Source organism: Scyliorhinus torazame, chromosome 7 (assembly GCF_047496885.1).
Source record: "Scyliorhinus torazame isolate Kashiwa2021f chromosome 7, sScyTor2.1, whole genome shotgun sequence".
In the NCBI taxonomy this organism is placed as follows: domain Eukaryota; kingdom Metazoa; phylum Chordata; class Chondrichthyes; order Carcharhiniformes; family Scyliorhinidae; genus Scyliorhinus; species Scyliorhinus torazame.
The window spans coordinates 73,521,054-73,544,196 of NC_092713.1; the positions used below are offsets into that span (position 1 = coordinate 73,521,054).

At 48.8% G+C, this 23,143-nt stretch overlaps 1 protein-coding gene across 3 annotated transcripts in view; it reads left to right on the forward strand.

Moving 5' to 3' along the window:
* faf1 (Fas (TNFRSF6) associated factor 1) overlaps positions 1–23,143 on the forward strand; it is a 612,606-nt gene that overhangs the window by 19,848 nt on the left and 569,615 nt on the right. For all 3 annotated transcript variants that reach the window (XM_072510911.1, XM_072510913.1, XM_072510912.1), the window contains exon 3: positions 19,759–19,805. In XM_072510911.1, the coding sequence (XP_072367012.1) occupies positions 19,759–19,805 (47 nt within the window). The remainder of the gene's footprint in view (positions 1–19,758; positions 19,806–23,143) is intronic.

Below are 23,143 nucleotides of genomic sequence, written 5' to 3' on the forward strand. Positions count from 1 at the left end.
AATGTGGTAACAAAACTATATAGAGAGTATAGAATCCCTACAGTGGCGAAGCAAGCCATTCGGCCCATCTAGTCTGCACCGACCTGACGAAAGAGCACCCTATCCCGTAACCCCACCTTGGGGCAATTTAGCATAGCCACTCCATCTAACTTGCACATCTTTGGACTGTGGGAGGAAACCTGAGCACCCAGAGGAAACGCAGACACGGGAAGAATGTGCAAACTTCACAGTCACCCGAGGTTGGAATCGAACCTGTGTCCCTGGTGGCTGTGAGGCAGCAGTGCTAACCACTGTGCCACCATGCTTGATGAGGTACATCCAAAAAAGCAAATCAAAACTGCAATATCTTGAATACACATTTACCTTGTGCTCAATGCCCTTGTTCAGCTGAATTCCCCCAGAAAACCCTACATCTGACCTCTGATCATTGGCTGACTCCAGCTTACTGGAAATACTTAGAATGGCTGTGAAGTACTTCCCTTGAAGCTCTCTGATATCTGGATTTTGCTTTCACAACTCCTAACGCTGATCAGCCAGGTGCCAAGAGCAGTAATGCATGTACAGTCTGTATTCCCTGGCACACCATGTGTGCTTTCCCAGCTGTAGTCCTGGGATGAATTGGAAACTTCTGCGAGTCATTGTTTTCCCAGGTCTGTTCTTGGTGGGGGAGGTTGCAGGTTTGGGAAATTGTCAAAGGAGGATTGGTGAGTTGCTGTAGTGCATCTTGTAGGTGGTAAACACTTCTGTTGCTGTGCATTGATAGTGGAGGGACTGAATATTTTAGAAGGTTGAGAGGGTACCAACCAAGCGGCAGCTTTGCTCTGGATGATGTAGGAATTATTGTGTTGTTGGCGTTGTGTTCATCTCCAACATTGAAGAATATTGTCACATTCCTGATTTCTGCTTTGTATATGATGGACAGACTTTGCAGAGCCAGGAGGTGAGTTACTTGCTGTTATCAAGACCATGGAGAGGATGCAGGAAATAGTTTTCTTTTAGAGTGGTACCAGAGATGGAGGACTTGAGTAATGTGAAAAGACTGAAGAAGCTGGTTTGTTTTTCTTAGGACATAAGCCTCCTGTGCTAATGTAAAGTAACATGGAAAATGTGAAAGCTATAATTATAGTTGGATTTGTATTGGCTAATTTTAATTCAGCTGTTTGTTCAAGCATTTTTTTGAAATGCAATATTCTTATCAGAATATAACTCTGTTATACTTCTTTTTTAAAAAAAAAAAAATATTCATTGAAGTTTTTTAACACAGTTTTTCACCTTAACAAACAAACTCTCTCTTCCCCCCCCCCCCCTCAGAACAAAATAGAAAGAAAGCGCACATAGTAAGATATAAACATGGTAAAACAATATGTTACAGAGCTTTGTACACTGGATTCCTCCTGTACATGCCAGTTTTCCTGACCGACTTTCATCTAACGCTCCGCGAGATAGTCTAGGAACGATTGCCACTGCCTGTCGAACCCCTGCGCAGACCCTCTCAAGGCAAACTTTATCCTCTCCAGCTTAATGAACCCAGCCATGTCATTTATCCAGGCCTCCACGCTGGGGGGCTTCGCCTCCTTCCACATTAGCAAGATCCTTCGCCGGGCTACAAGGGACGCAAAGGCCAGAATGCCGGCCTCTTTCGCCTCCTGCACTCCCGGCTCATCCACTGCTCCAAATAATGCTAGCCCCCAGCTTGGCTTGACCCGGGCTTTCACCACCTTAGATATTGTTCCCGCCATTCCCCTCCCGAACCCCTCCAGTGCCGGGCTTGACCAAAACATATGGACATGGTTCGCCGGACTTCCTGAGCACCTCCCACATCTGTCCTCTACCCCAAAGAACCTACTCAGCCTCGCCCCCGTCAAGTGCGCTCTGTGAACCACCTTAAATTGTATCAGGCGAAGCCGGAGGAGGAGGAATTAACCCTCCCTAGGGCATCAGCCCATAGCCCCTACTCAATCTGCTCCCCCAACTCCTCCTCCCATTTACCCTTCACCTCTACCAACGCCTCCCCCTCTTTCATCTCCTGGTATATTGCCGACACCTTCCCCTCTCCCACCCATACGCCCGAGATCACCCTGTCTTGAATTTCCTGTGCCGGGAGCAATGGGAATCCCCTCACCTGCCGCCTCACAAACGCCCTCACCTGCATGTATCTGAAAGCATTTCCCGGGGGTATCCCAAACTTCTCCTCTAGTGCCCCTAGGCTCGCAAACGTCCCATCAATGAACAGGTCCCCCATTCTTCTAATCCCCGCCCGATGCCAGCTCTGAAACCCCCCCCCGTCCATCCTCCCCGGGACAACTCTGTTATACTTCAATGTTGTTTACTGGAGAATCAGACCTGCATAGAAATTCGCTATGCTTTTCTTCAATATTATAGACTTAGTGTAGAAGTGCCACAATTGATCATAACAGCAGAGAAAGTTGGAAACCTAACAGTAATACAGCAAAAATACAAGCGATAGAAATTGTGGGATGTGGTTTAATGACCTGCATTTAGTGGTTGTCTAAAATTATAAAAGATGTAATGTATATATGAACTTACTCTGCATCGATGGAAAAACAAAATCTTCAGGAGAAAAACGGCGTAACTTGAGGACTTTGGTGGCAGCTGTGAAGTGAGATTTCATAGATTTCATAGAATTTACAGTGCAGAAGGAGGCCATTCGGCCCATCGAGTCTGCACCGGCTCTTGGAAAGAGCACCATACCCAAGGTCAACACCTCCACCCTATCCCCGTAACCCCACCCAACACTAAGGGCAATTTATCATGGCCAATCCACCTAACGTGCACATCTTTGGACTGTGGGAGGAAACCGGAGCACCCGGAGGAAACCCATGCACACACGGGGAGGATGTGCAGACTCCGCACAGACAGTGAGCCAAGCCGGAATCGAACCTGGGATCCTGGAGCTGTGAAGCAATTGTGGTATCCACAATGCTACCGTGCTGCCCATTTTCGCACATAAGGTGGCTCCTGCTTGAGGATTTAGTTTTTGGCACTTTTTGCCCATTTAATGGGTGCTGTTCAAGTGAAAACGTAGGGTAGTTGAAGAGTTTGGGGTCCTCCCCTGACATGGTATGTCTGCCGGCTCCAGCATGAGGAATGTAGGGTAAGGGCTCCTCTTCGGACTCGAGCCCCGTGTGTTGCAGGAGGGTAGAAAATGGTGGAGCTCTCTGTGTCGTTGCCCTCAGTAGGCAACTAAGAGGCTGGTGGAATTTTTTATGGGAGTTTCGAAAGCAGTGGCAGGCAGTCACGGATGATCTGGCAATGGTGACCAAGCCAATTCATGCAGCTCTGGACAGGTTGGAACAACGGTTAGAGATGCAGGGCTCAATGATTCCGAAGGTGGAGGAGACGGTCTCTGATCATGATGACTGAATCGCCTCCTTGGAAGCAGAGGTGGCGGAGGGGCAAAAAGCATTGAAGACTAAGGTTGACAATTTGGAGAATCGCTCCAGACTCCAAAATTTGAGGATCGGAAGGCAGAGAAGGCACGAATGCTGCAGACTAACAGACTATGTGGCGAAGCTGGTGGGGGAGGAGTTTTTCATAAACCTTCCCGAAATGGACCGGGCCAACTGGTTGTTGTGCTAAAAGCTCCGATCTAGGGAGCAGCCACGGGAAATCATAGTCCAACTCCACAGGTATCTGGACAAGGATAGGGTCCTGAGGTGGGCGAAGGAAACACGAGAATGCATATGGGAGGGCCACACCGTCAGAAACTTTTGTGCTTGGAAAAAAATCAAATATTCCATCAGCGGGTCGGAGGAGAGTTCTATTTGAGGTGGATGCCGTTCATTTCCTTTTTTAAAGTCATGAGCAAATAAGAGGCGAATGGGTAGGAGGAAGGGGAAGAGGGTTTTGGATAAATGAAGGGAATATGGGATTGGTTGGTGCAGGTATTGTTATAAAAGTTGGATAAGGGCTTCCGGTGGCAGCTATGAAGGAGTAAGTCGCACATTTGGTGGACTTTTGGACCTTTTCCCCCAATTTTTTTTTAAATTTTTTTTATTTTTTTTTTACCGGACTTGATTTGAAAAATTGATGACTGAGGCAATTGTGAACTGAATTTCCACATCGGTGCCTGGAGAGGAGGACTAGAAGTGCTCTTAAAGACAGAAACAGAAAGACCGAGAAGGCTTGGGCTGAAGCTGCAGTGGGAGAAAGCATGGCGGAGGACCGGGCCTCCAGCTTGTCGACCCAGCGGTCAACTGAGCAGTTGATGCAAGTTATCCAGGCGATCTTCGCCAGGCAGAAGCAGGACTGCTTGGACCCGATAAAAGAGGCAATTTCGCAGCTGGAACTTAGATTGGATGCCCAAGATCGGCCTATCCAGAAATTAGAGAAGGCGCTGGCTGACCAGGAGGAACATCAAACAGCGGTGGAGTTAGAGGTGGGTTGTTAAGAAACCAGCAGAAAAGGCTCCTGGAGAAGGTGGAGACCTAGAAAACAGGTCCCGCCGGCAGAGCCTGAGATCGTTGGGCTCCCGGAGGGGTCCGAAGGAGCGGACGCTGGGGCATACATAGCGGCCATGTTCGAGAAGCTGCTGGGGGCTGGGGCATTCCCCCGACCCTTGGACGTGGACAGGGCTCACAAAGTGCTTGCGAGGATGACCCCCCCCCCCCCCCGAGGGCAATGGTGGTGAGATTCCACAGATATCTGGATAAGGAGCGTGTTTACAGTGGGCCAAGCAGACACTGAGCTGCAAGTGGGACAACAGTATCCTACGGATTTATCAATACCTGAGTGCGGAGGTGGCCAGGAGAAGAGCGGGATTCAATCAGATCAGGTCGACCCTTTTCACGAAAAGGGTGAAGTTCGGACTGTTGAACCCGGCCCTCCTCTGGGTCACATACGAGGAACAACATTTCTATTTCGAGTCGCCAGAGGAAGCGCTGGATTTCGCAAAAGAAAGGACTGGTGTCGGACTGAGAACTTTGAACTTGGAATTTGGCTGTAGCGTTTATGTTTTGCAAAGAAAATGTTTCTTGTGGGGGTTTTTCCGGACATTGTGTAATGCCTGCTGTATGGATCTGGGACCAGCTGCAGAGCTGAGTGAGGTAAACGTTTATATTTGCACTGTTGGGGGAATGGAGGTGTGTTTGTTCAGATGCTGGATCTTTTGCTTGACCTTTTCCTTTGTTTTGAGTTCAACTAGGGTTTTTTTTTTCATCTGTCGGACAGTTGTGTTAGGATTGTTTTTCATTTGAATATGTAGGTATGAGCGGGGGAGGGAGAGGGTGGGGAAGGGATAATAGGTGGGAGATTGTCTGGCGCCAGGGGTGAGGGCCACCAAGCTAGCTGGGCGAGCTAGCTTACGGAAGCGTAGTGGGGGGGTGAACAGATGTTAGGCTTATCAAAGGGGTTGATTTATTTAGTGCTTTTACCAGGTGGGGGGGGGGAGGGGGGGGGGAGGGGGGGGGGGGGGGAAATGTTCTGCTGATGAGGGAGGGACTGTTACTGAAGGACAGAGAGGAGGTTGGGGGCGGAGGCTGCCTGGGGGCGGAGGCTGCCTGGGGGCTGGCCGGTGGAGGTGCGGGGTGCGGGCTGGTGACTGGCCCAAGAGAGGGGATGGCTGATCGGTAAAGAGGGGGTGGCGATGAGTTCCCCAACTAGATTGATCACCTGGAATGTAAGAAGGCTCAGTGGGCCGGTCAAGGGTGCACGCGTGTTCGCGCATCTGAGGGGACTGACTGCGGACGTGGCAATGCTGCAGGAGACTCACTTTAGAGTAGCTGATCAGATTAGGTTAAGGAAAGGTTGGGTCGGACAGGTTTTCCACTCTGGACTGGACTCAAAGACCAGAGGGGCGCGATCCTGATCAACAAGCGAGTGGTGTTTGAGGCGGTTCAATAGTTTCAGATGGGGGAGGCCGGTACATTATGGTCAGTGGGAAATTGAAGAGGGTGCAAGTGGTTGGGAAATTGGAGGGGTTGCAGGTGGTATTAGTAAATGTATACACGCCAAACTGGGAAGATGTGGAGTTTATAAAGAGAATGCTAGGGAAGATACGGGACCTGGATTTGCATAGCTGGTCATGGGAGGGGACTTCAATACAATTATTGACCCTGGTTTAGACCGGTCAAGCTCAAAAACGGGCAGGGTGCCAGCAATGGCGAAGGAGCTAAAAGAAATCATGGAGCAGATGGGGGGGTGGAGGACCCGTGGAGATTTGGGCAGCCAAGAGTAAAGGAGTTTGCCTTCTACTCACACGTGCATAAAGTGTACTCCCGGATCGATTTCTTCATTCTGAGCAGGGCTTTACTGACTGGGGTGGTGGGTACCGGGTACTCGGCGATTACAATCTCAGACCATGCTGCACACTGGGTTGACCTACAGGTTAGTAAAGACAATAATCAGCGCCTGCACTGGAGGTTAGACTTGGGGCTCTTAGTGGACAAGGAGTGCGGGCGGTTGAGGAAATGTATTCAGAATTACCTGGAGGTCAATGACTCGGGGGAAATTTCAGCAGCGGTGGTCTGGGAGGCATTGAAGGATCTATGAGCACGTAGAGAAGGCCAGCAGAATGCTTACACAACAGCTTAGAAAGAGGGAGGCAGCCAGGGAGATGGGGAAAGAAAAGGATGAAGACGGGAACCTGGTGGGAGACTCAGCATGGGTGAATAAGGCGTTTAAGGAGTTTTACAATAGGCTGTACGGGTTGGAACCCCCACCAGGGCCAGAGGGGATGAGGCACTTCCTAGGGGCGCTGAATTTCCCGAAGGTAGACTGGGAGCTGGTAGAAGGGCTGGGGGCCCCGATCGGGATTGAAGAGATAGTGGAGGGTCTGAAGGCCATGCAATCGGGTAAAGCCCGGAGCCGGACGGGTACCCAGTGGAGTTTTATAAAAAGTTCTCTGGGATATTGGGGCCGGTGTTGATGAGGATGTTCAATGAGGCAAGGGAGAGAGGACTGCTTCCCTCGACGATGTCACAGGCCACGATCTCGCTGATTCTGAAGCGGGATTAGGACCCGGAGCTGTGTGGGTCCTACAGGCCGATATCCCTATTGAATGTGGACGCCAAACTGCAGGCCAAAATTCTGTCCTCTAGGATTGAAGATTGTGTTCCGGACGTCATTGAGGAGGACCAGAAGTGGTTTGTTAGTTGGTGTCCAATGTAAGAAGGTTGCTAAATGCGATCATGATGCCCCCAGAAGGTAGGGAGGTGGAGGTAGTGGTTGCAATGAACGCAGAGAAGGCTTTTGATCGAGTAGAATGGGAATATTTGTGGGAGGCGCTGGGAAGGTTCGGATATGGACGGGGTTTTATTGACTGGGTCAGGTTGCTGTATCAGGCTCCTGTGGCAAGCGTACGGATGAATAGGACGACATTGGACTATTTTAGGCTACACCAGGGGAGGAGGCAGGGGTGCCCCCTCTCCCCACTGCTGTTCGCGCTAGCTATAGAGCCGTTGGCAATTGCGCTGAGAGCCTCAAGGGGTTGGTGGGGGGGTGGGGGGGGGGGGAGAGAGAGAGAGAGAGAGAGAGAGAGAGGTGGGGATGGAACCCAGAGTCTCACTTTACGCAGACGACCTGCTCCTGTATGTGTCGGACCCAGTGGGGGGAATCGAAGAAATCATGAGGATTCTGTGGGAATTTGGCCGGTTTCCGGGGTACAAACTAAATATGGGAAAAGCGAGATGTTCGCGATCCAGGCAAGGGGACAGGAGAGGCGACTGGGGGAGCTGCCGTTTAGAGTGGTAGGGGGAAGTTTTAGGTATCTAGACATCCAAGTGGCGCGGGAATGGGAACGGTTACACAAACTTAATCTGGCCCGTCTGGTGGACCAAATGAAGGATGATTTTCGGAGGTGGGACGCACTCCCGCTGTCACTGGTTGGGAGGATCCAGACGGTGAAGATGACGGTCCTTCCGAGATTCCTGTTTGTGTGCCAGTGTGTCTCCATCTTTAGTTCGAAAGCGAGATGTTCGCGATCCAGGCAAGGGGACAGGAGAGGCGACTGGGGGAGCTGCCGTTTAGAGAGGTAGGGGAAATTTTAGGTATCTAGACATCCAAGTGGCGTGGGAATGGGAACGGTTACACAACTTAATCTGGCCCGTCTGGTGGACCAAATGAAGGACAATCTTCGGAGGTGGGACGCACTCCCGCTGTCACTGGCTGGGAGGGTCCAGACGGTGAAGATGACGGTCCTTCCGAGATTCCTGTTTGTGTTCCAGTGTCTCCCCATCTTTATTCCGCACTCCTTCTTTAAACAGATTAACAAAGTTATCATGGGCTTTGTATGGGCGGACAAGACCCTGCGAGTAAAAAAGGGGATGCTTGAGTGGAGCCGGGGAGAGGGCGGGCTGGCGCTGCCAAACCTCAGTAACTATTATTGGGCGGCGAATATAGCCATGATCAGGAAGTGGGTGGTGGGGGGAGGGTCGGCACGGGAGTGTATGGAAGCGGCTTCATGTAAGGGCACCAGCTTGGGGGCGCCTCTGCCGTTCCCACCGGCACGGTACTCCACCAACCCCGTGGTGGTGACAACCCTGAGGGTCTGGGGGCAATGGAGGAAGCATGTGGGAGCGGAGGGAGCATCGGTCTGATCCCCAATTTGTAATAACCACCGGTTTGCCCCGGGAAAGGTGGACTTGGGATTTCGGAGATGGTAGAGGGTAGGAATTGAGAGGATGGGGGATATGTTTATAGAAGGGAGCTTCTAGCTTGAGGGAGCTGGAGGAGAAATTTGGATTGGTATGGGGAAACTAATTTAGGTACCTGCAGGTGCGGGACTTCCTACGTAGACAGGTCTCAACCTTCCCGCTCCTACCACCAAAGGGGATTCAGGATAGGGTAGTTTCCAGAGTGAGTGTGCGAGAAGGGAAGGTCTCCGACATCTATAAGGAGCTCATGGGGTCAGTGGATACGCAGACTGAGGAGCTGAAGCGCAAGTGGGAAGAGGAGTTAGGAGGAGAGATAGAGGATGGTCTCTGGGTGGATGCGTTGAGTAGAATCAACGTGTCCACAACATGTGCCAGACTCAGCCTGATACAGTTTCAGGTCGTTCACTGGGCTCACATGACAGTGGCCCAGATGAACCGGTTCTTTGGTGTAGAAGACAGGTGTGTGTGTGGGGGGGGGGGGGCGCAGCGAACCATGTCCATATGTTCTGGGGATGCCCAAAGCTCGGGGGATTCTGGCATGGGTTTGCAGACGTCATGTCCACTGTGTTTAAAAATAAGGGTGGCATCAAGTCCGGAGGTGGCGATTTTCGGGGTGTCGGAGGATCCGGGAATCCAGAAGGAGAAAGAGGCAGACGTTCTGGCCTTTGCTTCCCTGGTAGCCCGGAGACGGATACTATTAGCTTGGAGGGACTCCAAGCCCCTGAAGTCGGAGACCTGGCTTACTGACATGGCTAGCTTTGGCTGCCTGGAGAAAATCAAGTTTGCCTTGAGAGGGTCACTGTTAGGGTTCGCCCGGAGGTGGCAACCATTCGTCGACTTTTTGCAGAAGATTAATCGTCAGCAGAAGGGGGGGGGGGGGGCGGGTTCGTTTAGTTTAGAGTAGGGGGTTAATGAAGGTGGGACCTGCAAGGGAGGTAGCGGGCTTTTTTTTTTTTTTTGCACTATGTTTATCGACTTATGTATGTTGTTTATTTTGTCGTTGTAAAACCAAAAAATACCTCAATAAAATGCTTATTTTAAAAGAATAAATAAAAGTTGGATAAAATTGATTGTCTTTTCTATATGTTGTAAAATTTAAAATTTCCTGCAAAAAATGTGCAAAAAAAGAAAAATGCTGTAACTTTGGATTTGTTTGCCTCGGCCACACTTTTATTCTCCACATTGTGGGGAACCGTTACATTGGCCTCTGTCTGATGGGTCACCTGTGCTCCAGTGTGGGAGCACAATATGCTTTGCCACTCTGCTACACCAGAATGCAACCTGCTAACTCATTCAATTTACAATTGTTTGGCACTATTGGGAAGGTTCCAGATGATACATTAATTTTACAATCATGGTTTATCTCTTCTTGTACTCTTTTTGCCCTGATTCTTCTTGCTGTGTTTGTCTCCCTTTCTCTTTGTATTTTTCTTTCTTGTTCGTTAGTTGGTTGTCCCATGCCTGTCCATTCTTGCTGTGTTGGAGTTATCATTGTGCTTTACTCATGACTGTATGCATGCAAAAGCCAACTTGGCAATTCTATACAGTGTATTTTCTGCCTTCACCGTTCCTGGTTTGTGGTTGTGGTTGTGGGCTCCTGTGTGCAAAAATTACAGCGTGAGAAAAACAAACCATGAAGCAATGCATTCACTAAAGCAAGAGAAATGAACTGAAAATACATAAGTAAGAAAGTGTGTCAAACAGAAGACCTTTATGTACAGCGTGAACAAATAAACAACAGATGGAAATTGCAAGCAGCTTATTGTACGCAAGTCCCCCAGATACATGTGTGCAGCCTATGTGAGTGCGAATGAGAACAAGTGTACGTGCATTCGGCATAGCTGAAAAGGAATGAACACAAGAAGTGACGAGAAAAAAAGCTATGTGACTTGCCCACAAAGATCATGTGCCTGGGCAGCACGGTGGCGCAGTGGTAGCTATGAACTTTATCAAGGACCAAAGGCTGGCAGGGGATTAAGGTCACTGAACCCTGGGGGATGGCATTGCGGTGGGGATTTGGTCAAAACCACTTCTGTTAGTTTTGTTTGCCCCTTCCATTTTTCTTTGTTTTTTGTTGTGATAAGATGTTTCGAGCAGCTGCCCAGAAATGTAAAAGTTAACTCTGTTCCATTGTAAGTTGGGTGGAGGGATTTTTTTCTACTGTTTGTTTACTGGGGACTGTGATGCTTTGAATATGTATGCCCAAGCGGGGGGAGGGAGGAAAGAGAACAATGGGAAGATAGGGGGCAGGATTCTTCCATAATCGGCAGGCCGGGCAACTCCGGCGGGACCGAGTGGCGTGAACCACTCCGGCGTCGGGCCGCCCCAAAGGTGCGAAATCCTCCGCACCTTCAGGGGCTAGGCCCGACCTGGAGTAGTTTGCGTTGCGCTGGCCAGCGGGAAAAGGCTTGGCGCCTCGCCAACCGGCACCGAAGGGCCACCGCCGGTTGGCGTGAGTTGGCACATGCGCGGGAGCGCCAGCGTGTGCTGGCGTCATCCCCGCGCAATCGCAGAAGGCTTTGTTTCCGCATGGGCAATGGTGGACCGCTACAGCCTCCGGTGCGGAAGAATAGAGTGCCCCCACGGCACAGGCCCGCCCGCGGATCGGTGGGCCCCGATCGCGGGCCAGGCCACCGTGGGGGCACCTCCTGGAGGCCGCCCGCGCCGCCAGGTCCCGCCGGTAAGGACCTACTCCAATTTACACCGGCGGGACTGGCAAATGACGGGCGGAACTTTGGCCCATCGCGGGCCGGAGAATTTGGGCAGTCCCGGGGCCCATTGAGTCGCGCCGGACCCCGCCATTCTCCGAGGCGAGAGGCGCGACTCACACCGGGCCGATTTTTTGGGGGGGCCGGAGAATTTGGAGGACGGCGAGTGCGGGATTCACGTTGAACCCCGGCGATTCTCCGACCCGACGGGGGTCGGAGAATCCCGCCCAGGATGTCTGGTGGCATGGGCGGGAGCTGCCAGGCTAGCTAGGTTAGCTAGCTCACGAAAGTGAGCAGGTGATAAGTTTGATATGGGGGGGGGTTGGGTTTCTGGTGCTGTTACTAGGGGGGAGGGAGGGGTGGGAGTGAGCTGCTCTGCTGACAGGGGAGGAACTGTCGTTAGGGGACAAAGGGGAGGTCGAGGACGGCGAATGTCCGAGTGCGGGTCCGAGGAGGCGAGGGATGCGAGCTGGCGGCTGGCCTAAGAAGGGATGGCTGATCGGCGGGTGGGAACCCCCCCCCCCCCCCCCCCCCCCCCCGACTAGGCTGATTACTTAGAACGTCTGAGGGCTAAATGAGCCGGTTAAGAGAGCTCGCATAATCGCGCATCTGAGATTGAAGGCAGACGTGAGACACCTAAAGGTTGTAGACCAGATTGAGGAAGGGGTGGGTCGGCCAGGTATTTCATTCAGGGCTGGACTCTAAAACCAGGGGAGTCGCGCTAATGGAAATGGAAATCGCTTATTGCCACAAGTAGGCTTCAAATGAAGTTACTGTGAAGAGCCCCTAGTCGCCACATTCCGGCGCCTGTTCGGGGAGGCTGGTACGGGATTAACAAACGGGTGGCATTTGAGGCAGGGAGAATCGTGTCAGACACGGGGGGCAGGTACATTATGCTGAGTGGGAGGCTTGAGGAGATGCGGGTGGTACTCGTGTATGTATATGCACCAAACTGGGATGATGTGGAATTTATGAGGTGGGTGTTAGATAAGATCCCGCACCGAGGGCCACATAATCTGGTCATGGAGGGAGATTTCAATACAGTCCTTGATTCAGGATTGGACCGGTCAAAATCTAGGACAGGGAGGGTGCTAGCTGTAGCGAAGGAATTAAAGGGGTTTATGGAGCAGATGGGGGGAGTAGACCCATGGAGGTCTGGACAGCCAAGAGTGAAGGAGTTTTCTTTTTCTCCCATGTCCACAAAGTATATTAATGGATCGACTTTTTTATCCTGAGCAGGGCTTTGCTGCCGGGGGTGGTTGATAGGGAGTACTCGGCAATCGCGGTGTCGGATCATGCCCCACTTTGGGTGGATCTACGGGTTATCATAGAATTTACAGTGCAGAAGGAGGCCATTCAGCCCATCGAGTCTGCACTGGCTCCTGGAAAGAGCACCCCACCCAAGGCCAACAGCTCCACCCCATCCCCATAACCCAGTAACCCCACCCAACACTAAGGGCAATTTTGGACACTATGGGCAATTTATAATGGCCAATCCACCTAACTTGCACATCTTTGGACTGTGGGAGGAAACCGGAGCACCCGGAGGAAACCCATGCACACACTGGGAGGATGTGCAGACTCCGCACAGACAGTGACCCAAGCCGGAATCGAACCTGGGACCCTGGAGCTGTGAAGCAATTGTGCTATCCACAATGCTACCGTGCTGCCCAGTTAGTATGGAGGGTGGGCAGCGCCCGTTATGGAGGTTGGATGTGGGACTATTGGCAGATGAGGCAATGTGTGGGCGGGTATGCAAATTCATCCAGAACTATTTGGAAATAAATGATATGGGGGAAGTCTCAGTAGGAACGGTGTGGGAAGCTCTGAAGGCAGTGGCTAGAGGGGAGTTAATTTTGATATGGGCCCTTGGAGAAAAGGTGGAACAAGCAGAGAGGGACAGGTTGGTTGGGGAGATACTACAGGTGGACAGGAGATATTCGGAAGCCCCGGACGCGGGGCTAATGAAGGAGCGGCGGAGGTTACAGGTGGAGTTTGGGCTGTTATCTACAGGGAAGGCGGTGGAACAATTGAGGAAGGCAAGGGGTGCGGTGTATGAGTATGGGGAAAAGGCCAGTAAAATGCTAGCACACCAGCTGAGGAAAAGGGAGGCGGCCAGGGAGATGGGGAGAGTAAAGGGCAGAGGTGCAAGTGCGGTCCTACACCCAGTGGGGGTGAATGAAGGACTTTTATAGCAAGTTTTTCGGCGTTGGTTTAGCACAGTGGGCGGAGCAGCTGGCTTGTAATGCAGAACAAGGCCAGCAGCGGGGTTCAGTTCTCGTACTGGTCTCCCCGAACAGGCGCCGGAATGTGGCGACTAGGGGCTTTTTGCAGTAACTTCATTGAAGCCTACTTGTGACAAGCTATTATTATTGTTGTAATAATAATAATAATGTGAGTCGGAACCCCCGGCTGGGTGGAGGGGATAAGGCAGTTCCTGGGTTAGCTGAGCTTCCCGAGGGTGGATGACGATCTGGTGGAAGGGCTGGGAGCCCCAGTTGAAATTGAAGAAATAATGGAGGGAGCAGGAGGTCATGCAGTCCGGCAAGACCCCGGGGCCGGATGGCTACCCGGTGGAATTCTATAAGAAGTTCTCGGAGATATTGGGCCCAGTGCTGGTGAGGACATTTAATGAGGCAAGGGAGAGGGGAGTTCTTCCCCCAACAATGTCGCAGGCCTTGATCTCATTGATTCTGAAGCGGGAGAAGGACCTTGAGCTATGCGGGGCATACAGGCCGATCTCCCTATTGAATGTGGATGCCAAACTGCTGGCTAAGATGGCCACAAGGATAGAAGACTGTGTCCCGGGGGTGATCAGGGAAGAACTGACGGGGTTTGTAAAGGGCAGACAACTCACGGCCAATGTTAGAAGGCTCTTAAATGTTATCATGATGCCCTCAGAAGGGTGTGTGGGGGGGGAGATGGAGCTGGTGATTGCGATGGATGTGGAGAAGGCCTTTGATCAGGTGGAGTGGAATTATTTGTGGGATGTATTAGGAAGATTCGAGTTTGGTCAGGGCTTCATTGATTGGGCGCGGTTGCTGTATCAGGCACCAGTAGCAAGTGTGCGTACGAATCGGCTGATGTTGGGCTAGTTTAAACTACACCGAGGGACAAGGCAAGGGTGTCCCCTCACCCCGCTGTTGTTTGCTCTGGCCATAGAGCCATTGGCTATGGCGTTAAGAGATTCCAGGAACTGGAAAATTGAATATGGGGGAAAAGTGAGATGTTCGTGATCCAGGTGAGGGGGCAGGAGAGGAGACTGGGAAAGCTGCCGTTTAGAATGGTAGGAAGGAGCTTTCGCTATCTGGGAATCCAGTGGCACGGGATGGGAGACATTGCACAAGTTAAACTTGTCCCGGCTTGTAGATCAAATGAAGGAGGACTTTAGGAGATGGGACATGCTCCCGCTGTCACTGGAGGGGGGGGTGCAGACCGTGAAAATGTTGGTCCTCCCCAGATTTCTGTTTGTCTTTCAGTGTCTCCCCATCTTTATCCTGAGGGCCTTTTTTAAACGGGTGAATAAGGTGATTTTGGGTTTTGGGTGGGTGAGTAAAACCCGCTAGTGAAGAAAGTGTTGTTGGAAAGTAGTCGGGGGGAGGTTGGGTTGGCGCTTCCAAACTTTTGTAACTACTACTGGGCGGCTAATATAGCCATGATTAGGAAGTGGGTTTGTGGGGGGGGGAAACTGATAACGGCACCTCTGTCGCTCTCGCTGGCCCGGTACTCCACAAGCCCGCCTGGTGGTAATGGTGGCTCTGATAGCCTGGGGGCAGTGGAAGAAATATCGGGGAGTGGAGGGAGCATTGGTTTTAGGCCCCGATTTACAACAACCATTGGTTTGTGCCGGGAAGGCTGAATGGAGGGTTTGGGAGATGGCAGAGAGTAGGAATTGCGAGGATGGGAGATCTATTTATAGACAGGAGCTTCCCTAGCTTGAAGGGTTTAGAGTAGAAATTTGAACTGCCAGCAGGGAATGGGTTTAGATATCTGCAGGTACGGGATTTTCTGAGAAGGCAGGTTCCGACCTTCCCACTCCTGCCACCACGGGGGATACAGGACAGGGTAGTTTCCAGAACATGGGTGGGAGAGGAGAAGGTATCAGATATCTACAAAGAACTTATGTAGTCAGAGGAAACTCGGATAGAGGAACTAAAGGGCAAGTGGGAAGATGAGCTAGGGGGAGAGATAGAGGCGGGTCTGTGGGCAGATGCCTTAAGCAGGGTTAACACATCCTCATCATGTGCCAGGCTTAGCCTGATACAATTTAAGGTAGTCCACCGGGCACATATGACGGTGGCCCGGATTAGCAAGCTTTTTGAGGTAGAGGTGTGCGAGGTGCGTGAGACGTCCAGCAAATCATGTCCACATGTTTTGGGCATGCCCGAAGCTTGGAGGGTTTTGGCAAGATTTTGCTAAGGCAATGTCCACGGTACTTAAAACATGGGTGGTGCCGAGTCCAGAGGTGTCGATCTATGGAGTGTCGGAAGAGCCGGGAGTCCAGGGGGCGAAAGAGGCTGACCTTTTGGCCTTTGCCTCCCTGATAGCCCGGAGACGGATTCTGTTAATGTGGAGGGACTCGAAGCCCCCGAAATTAGAGACCTGGGTTAGTGACATGGCTGGGTTTCTCAGTCTTGAGAAAATAAAGTTTGCCCGAAGAGGGTCAATGTTAGTGTTCGTCCTGAGGTGGCAGCCGTTCGACGACTTTCTCGGAGAAAATTAAAATGTCAGCAGAGGCAGAAATCTAGGTGGGGGGTTAGGCTATTGTTTCATTGTTGGGGGTGCAAAGAACGTGATAGGGATGGAAATGTTTTATGTGCCATGTTTATGTTGCTGTTATCGTTATTATTATTAAAAACTACAAATACCCAACATCGGACTATTTTAGACTGCACCGGGGGACGAGACAGGGATGCCCCCTCTCCCCACTGTTGTTCGCGCCAGCTATAGAGCCATTGGCAATTACTCTGAGAGCCTCAAGGGGCTGGTGTGGGGGGGTGGAGCACAGAGTCTCGTTCTTTGCAGACGATCTGCTTCTGTATGTATCGGACCAGTTAGAGGGGATGGAAGAAGTCATGAGGATTCTAGGGGAATTTGGCCGGTTTTCGGGGTATAAGCTAAATATGGGGAAAAGTGAGATATTTGCAGTCCAGGCGAGGGGACAGGAGAGGCGATTGGGGGAGCTGCCGTTTAGATTAGTAGAGGGAAGCTTAGATTTGGAGCCTGGTCCTCTGGAGGCCATATTTGGGGTGTCCGAGCTGCTGGAGTTGCAGACGGGTGTGGGGCGGATGTCTTGGCCTTTGTCTCGTTGATCGCTCGCAGGCGGGTCCTGTTGGGTTGGAGGTCAGCTTCTCCCCGGCGTGGCTGGGGGATCGAATGGAGTTCCTGTACTTGGAGAAGGTGAAATTTGCTCTGAGAGGGGCAGATGAGGGGTTCCACAAGAGATGGAGTTTGTTTATTTTACACTTTGTGGATCTGGTTGCCGCCAAGGGGTGAGGAGGGCAGTTTGAGGGGTGGGGAAGGCAGGGGTTTGTCTTTATTCTTTGTAAAAATGTTCAAATATTAAAAATTTGAATAAAAATGTTTAAAAATCATTCCATTTGCTTTCCTAATCACTTGCTGTATCTACATATTATTTGTGTTTCGTGTTTGAGGAAGTCCCAGATCCCCCTCGTGTAGAGTTCTGTGATCTCTCCATTTAAATAATACGCTGTTTTTCTATTCTTCCTTTCAAAGTGGACAAATTCATATTTTCTAATATTGCACACCATCTGCTAATTTTTTTGTCTACTCACTTAACCTATCTGTCCCCTTGCATACACCTTCTGTCCTCTTCAACTTATCTTCCTACCTTTCTTTGTGATGTCAGCAAATTTAGCAAACATAGATCCATATCATTGATATAGATTATAAATAGTTTATCTCTATGGGACTGACCCCTGTGGCATTCCACTTGTCACATGACAGCCATACATGCCAGTGAGAGAGAATGTGCCAAAAATGAATTGCACATTACGTCACTTACAATCCCAGCTGATACTATTGGACAGTCCGATTTCAATGGAACCCTGTTTGTTTAGAGCCATGGATGAACAGAGTTGCAGGTCTGTTGATTTTAACTAAAGGAATAAAACCTTATTAAGCACAAAGAGATTAACTATAAACCGCCCCCCCTCCCCCCCTCCTCCCTATACCTTTACAGGCATAGTAAGAAGTATTGCAACACCAGGTTAAAGTCCAACAGGTTTATTTGGAATCATTAGCTTTCGGAGCATAACTCCTTCATCAGGTGACTTACTGTGCCCACCCCAGTCCAACCCCGGCATCTCCACATGGCTTTACAGGCACAAATATATCTTGTATTCTAATGTTTTCAGTAAATATGCGAAATGTGACCAGACGCTCGATGGGCCGAATGGTGGCCTGCTGCAGTGTAGCGATTTCTATGAATTCTATAGAATCAAGGAAGGGAAGTGGTTATGCAATGTGTGTGCAAAGCGAGAGTAATTGGCGACTAAGAAAATTGTTGTATTTTGTATGTGGAAACTTGAGCTGATTTGAATATAGAAGTGCAATATGTGTATCCATGTAAACACTTCATTTCAGATGTTTTGAAGCAGAGCCTAAAAAGCTATTCATTTTATTAATTAGTTGAGCAGTGAAATATTCGACTGGTCTTGACTTTTTGTCGGTAAAGGGTGCTCAGGGTTCTAGCATTGCACCTAATTTCAGTGAGATAGAAAGAGAACTAACAAAAATTGAAGACGAACAATGGAAAAGGTTCAAACAGCAGATGATTTATGTAATGACAGACATACTTTCACAGGAAATAAAGGGATAATGCTGGCATGCTATGCAAAACATTTAGTTAGGCATCAGGAAAAATATTGGGCTGTAACTTCCTTGGAGTGGCAATCAGCATCAGATTGCCACTCCATGGTCACTTACCGTTGCCAAATTTCTTCTTTGCCCGCCTCATCCGACCTTCCAATTCAGGCCGGATAGACTACATCCAGGCAGCCCAGTGTCATGTCTAAGAGAGTCGAAATGAAGGTGGTCATGCCCCTTTTTTACAGCACTAGCTGTCATAAAGCAAGAAGGTTTAAAGGTTTGACTGAAATTGGTAGGCCAAGGAGAAGGTAAGTGTGCAAGTTAAGTGGATTAGAGTTGGAGGGAGGGGGGAGGATTGGGAGTGGTTAGGGTTAGATATTGGCCATCGATAGGAGTGAGGGGAGTGGACATTTGGGAAGGAGTTGTTGAAGTCGTAAATGAGGAAGGTCAGATGGGGTTCCAGCTGGGTCGAATCTGATCTAGGGTAGGTCCGTGGATGGGAATCAGGCCTGTGTGTATGGGGGAGGAGGGAATCCCATAGGGATGTCAGGGGTGGGGAATACCATGTGGGGATGGTTAGTCGGCAGGGTGTGAGAGTGGGCGGGTTCCCATGTGGCATCATTCTGGGTGTTTAAAATACTTGCACAGAAGTTAGAAGAGGTTTTATTTCTTTTAACTACTTGCGTGGACCCTTGGAGATCCAAAGTTAGTTATTAAGTCACATTTTTGAATAGTTCATAGTGCAGCACAATTGCCCAGAGGAAGTTAGCACTTCTGAGCAATTGCCATGCAAATGCTTATCGTGGTTCTGAGAGGTAACTGGAGCATGGATGTTACAGCCCATTGTGTCTACTTTTAGGGAATCTTGAAAATATGTTACAGATGTATTCTGTCATGTCCAGCTGACCCCTGAAATTACTAAGATTATAACATTGTAGAGCTAAGAAACTCTTCGAAAGGAAGACAAATGAAATTGTGACTTTTACAATTAGACAACAAAGGTTTAAAAATTGTTCAGTTTCTCAAAAGATTTTTTTGATCAGGTAAAGAGGGGAACATGATTCTGACTGGTCAGTGAGTTGGTAACCGAAAGACTGATAGAAAAGATTAGGAGAATTATTTCGCGCAGGAAGTCGTAAGGGCATTGAATTTGCTTCCAGTAGCATTGGTGAATACGTAATTATGAATAGGTTTTAGCGGTGAAATGAATATTTTGAAAAAGACAATTCAAAGGGCAGGGAAATGGGATAAGTTGACAGTTTGATTTCAGCACATGTGTGAGCTGAAAGACAGCTGTGTTGTAAAATTCCATAAATCCATTTGTGCCTGCAAGTCTGGTTGGAACATTTTTATGGCTTAATAACAGTAGGTATGTGTTCTTTCCAATAAATGGTGCCATAAGGATAGCATTTCCTCAGTTCCTGTTTTTCTCTAGGCTTTCCTGACATTTTCTTTCTCGGCTGCCCCAACGTTAACAGTGGGAGAAATGGGAATGACTGCCAAAACTCTACCATTATCTGGCACTGGAATGTTCACATCCTAGAGTTTTATTCGGCCACATCCAATGGTCATGATAGCCTTTTGACATTTAAACCTTTTATTTGCAGGCGGCTATTAATGGAATAATTCCACAAGAGAATGGCATTTTACAGAGGTAAGTAATCTTTCTTTTTTTTCATATGTTAAGGGCTCCAGCACAAATTTTGAAGTTCTTGAAGTGTTAACGTTTTCAAAAAATGTTATCTGGACTTAGAAAATTTAACTTTTATCAAGAGTCTTCGAGACTGGTGTTTTCCAAACAGGGATTATTTTTGTATAAATATTCACCTTAACATTTTATCTTCATTGTTCTGCTATAAATGGTTTTGCAAATATTTATATTTGTGATTTAAAAACCACAAATTCAGGAAACAGTCAGGCTAGGCAGAATCTGTGGAGAGAGAAACAGAGTTCATACTTCAGCTTGATGACCTTTCATCAGAACTGGGTAAAGTTAGAAATGTAATGGGTTTTAAGCAAGTGAAAGGGTGTGTATATGAAAGGCTTTGTGATATGGTGGAAGACCGAGATTACATGACAAAAGCATTGGCAGTCCAAGGCCAAAGGAAGTGGTAATGGGTAAAGAAATAAAAGATGTGTCGAGAGGAGGAATGAATAGAATAAAACCAAAAACCTCCAAAGAAAGAGGAGACAACATGGGAGTAGAAGTTATGTTCTTAAATTATTGCCACACCAGGAACATCGGAATTTGGAGCAGAAGTAGGCAATTCAACCCTTCGAGCCTACTCCTCCATTCAATCAGGCTGATCTCTTCCTGGTCGCAAATCCTCATCCTATATGTCCCCTATATCCATTTAACCCATTTTTTTCTCTAGAAATATATCTGCCTCCTCCTTGAAACCATCTAATGATTCAGATTCCTTTGCACTATTTCATAGAATTTGCAGTGCAGAAGGAGGCCATTCGGCCCATCGAGTCTGCACCAGCTCTTAGAAAGAGCGCCCTACCCAAGGTCAACACCTCCACCCTATCCCCATAACCCAGTAACCCCACCGAACACTAAGGGCAATTTTGGACACTAAGGGCAATTTATCATGGCCAATCCACCTAACCTGCACATCTTTGGACTGTGGGAGGAAACCGGAGCACCCGGAGGAAACCCACGCACGCACGGGGAGAACGTACAGACTCCGCACAGACAGTGACCCAAGCCAGAATCGAACCTGGGACCCTGGAGCTGTGAAGCAATTGTGCTATCCACAATGCTACCGTGCTGCCCTTCATGGATTGGTGAGTTCCTCAAATTCACCACCCTCTGCGAGAAGTAGTTCCTCCTCAACTCAGTTCTAAATCTACCGCCTCTCAACATATATCTGTGACCTCTCAGTCTAGATTGTTCTACAAGGGGGCACATTTGGTCTACTTTTACTTTGTCAATTCCTTTTAGTATCTTGTATCCCTCAATCAGAGCCCCTCTCATCCTTCTAAACCCCAGTGAATCTCAACCCAAACTGTTTAATCTCTCCTTGGATGTTAACTCTTTCATCCCCGGAATCAATTTGGTGAATCTCCTCTGAACTTCTTCTGATGCCACCACATTTTTCCTCAAATAAGGAGACCAAAACTGGACACAATACTCCAGATGAGGTCTCACCAACACCCTGTACAATTGCAACAACACTTTTCTACTTTCCATAGAATTTACAGTGTAGAAGGAGGTCATTCGGCCCATTGAGTCTGCACCGGCCCTGGGAAAGAGCACCCTACTTAAGCTTAAGTCTGCGCCTCCACCCTATCCCAGTAACCCCACCGAACCTTTGGACACTTAAGGGGGCAATACACCTAACCTGCATACCTTTGGACTGTGGGAGGAAACCGGAGCACCCGGAGGAAACGCACACAGACATGGGGAGAAAATGCAAACTCCACTCGCACAGCCACCCGAGGCCGGAATTGAACCCGGGACCGTGGAGCTATGAGGCAGCAGTGCTAGCAACAGTGCCGCCACAGTTCTGCACTCAGTTCTTTTGTAATAAACGCTAACATTCCATTTCCCTTTTTTAATTACATGCAGTACTTTCTGCGATTCTTCATGAACGCAGACACCCAGATCCCTCTGCCTCGATGTGTTTTGAATCTTCTTTCCATTTAGATTCAACCCTCTGTTTTCTGTCAGTCAGCCTATCCTCAATCCAATCTAGTACTCTGCCCCCACCCCTGTGTTCTAGCCTTCTGGATCAGTCTTTTATGTGGCACCTTGTCAAACCAAAAGCTTTTAAGTGCCAAATTGAAAGATTCAGTGTTCCTCAAACTTGTATTCAGCTTTTTTGGAACACTGAAGGAGGCCAAAGGCAGAGAGTTCATCATGCGAGGAGAATTCAAATGACAGGTGCCATTACGTTTGGGATCATGCTTGTGGACTGAACAGAGATGTTCCACAAAGTGGTCACCCAATCAGTATTTGTTCCCCCTAAAGTAGAGCAGACCACATTGTGAGCAATGAATAAAGTTTACCAAATTGAAAGAGGTATGTAAATCGCAGATTCAGCTGGAAGGAACATTAGGGGTGTTGCACAGTGGAAAGGAGAAAGAGCAAGTGTTGCATTTGTTGCGATTAAGATTTCATGGATGTAAGCAAGGGACAGTTTGCTCATCCTCCCTGCAGTCCCTCTCTCGTCCACGCAAGCTGTAAGAGCCTCGAACCTGTTAATCAATTGCAAGGGCTAAGGCTCGGGATCCCCACATCTGTATCACTCCGTCACATCCTCCTGTCCATGACCATGGACCAAATTTGAAGTAGCTAGCTTAAATGGTGCGCTTAGCAAGACCGCCTGTTTTTATACTAGTTGAAATTCTAAAGAGCTGAGTCCGGCACTGCTGACTAGAGAAACCAATTTGAACTTGCTACCTAATTAACGAACTGTAGCTGCCTCTTGGAAGCTTGTTTAGCCTGACTTAAAATTTAAATTGTAAATTACAAAATACAAACTTTCCTAGATTTTAGAAAGCGATAAGTCCGTAAAATTCCTTCACATACCAAATTTCACGAGCTGGTTGCTTAATTGTAAAAATAAATCATACAGTAGAGGAAATTAATCTTGTCTCATGACTTGAAATTTATTGTGAAGATGTCTAAACCTCTGTGCTTAAATGTATATTATGTGTAAATAGTTATGAATTTATAATAAAAGATGTGATTTATTTCATGCTATTTTCTTGGTGCTTATTTTTATTCATAAATGGGTCCTGTGGTATTTTGTACTTTATAATAGTTTGAAAAAAAATCACCACCAGCTGGGGTTGGAAGCTTGTCATCAAAAAAATGTGGGTACAAAATCCTGTTTTCACCATCTTGACCATAAGACATAGGAGCAGAATTAGGCCACTCGGCCCATCGTGTCTGCTCTGCCATTCAATCATGGCTGATATTTTCTCATCCCCAATCTCCTGCCTTCTCCCCATAACCCCTAATCCCCTTATTAATCAAGAACC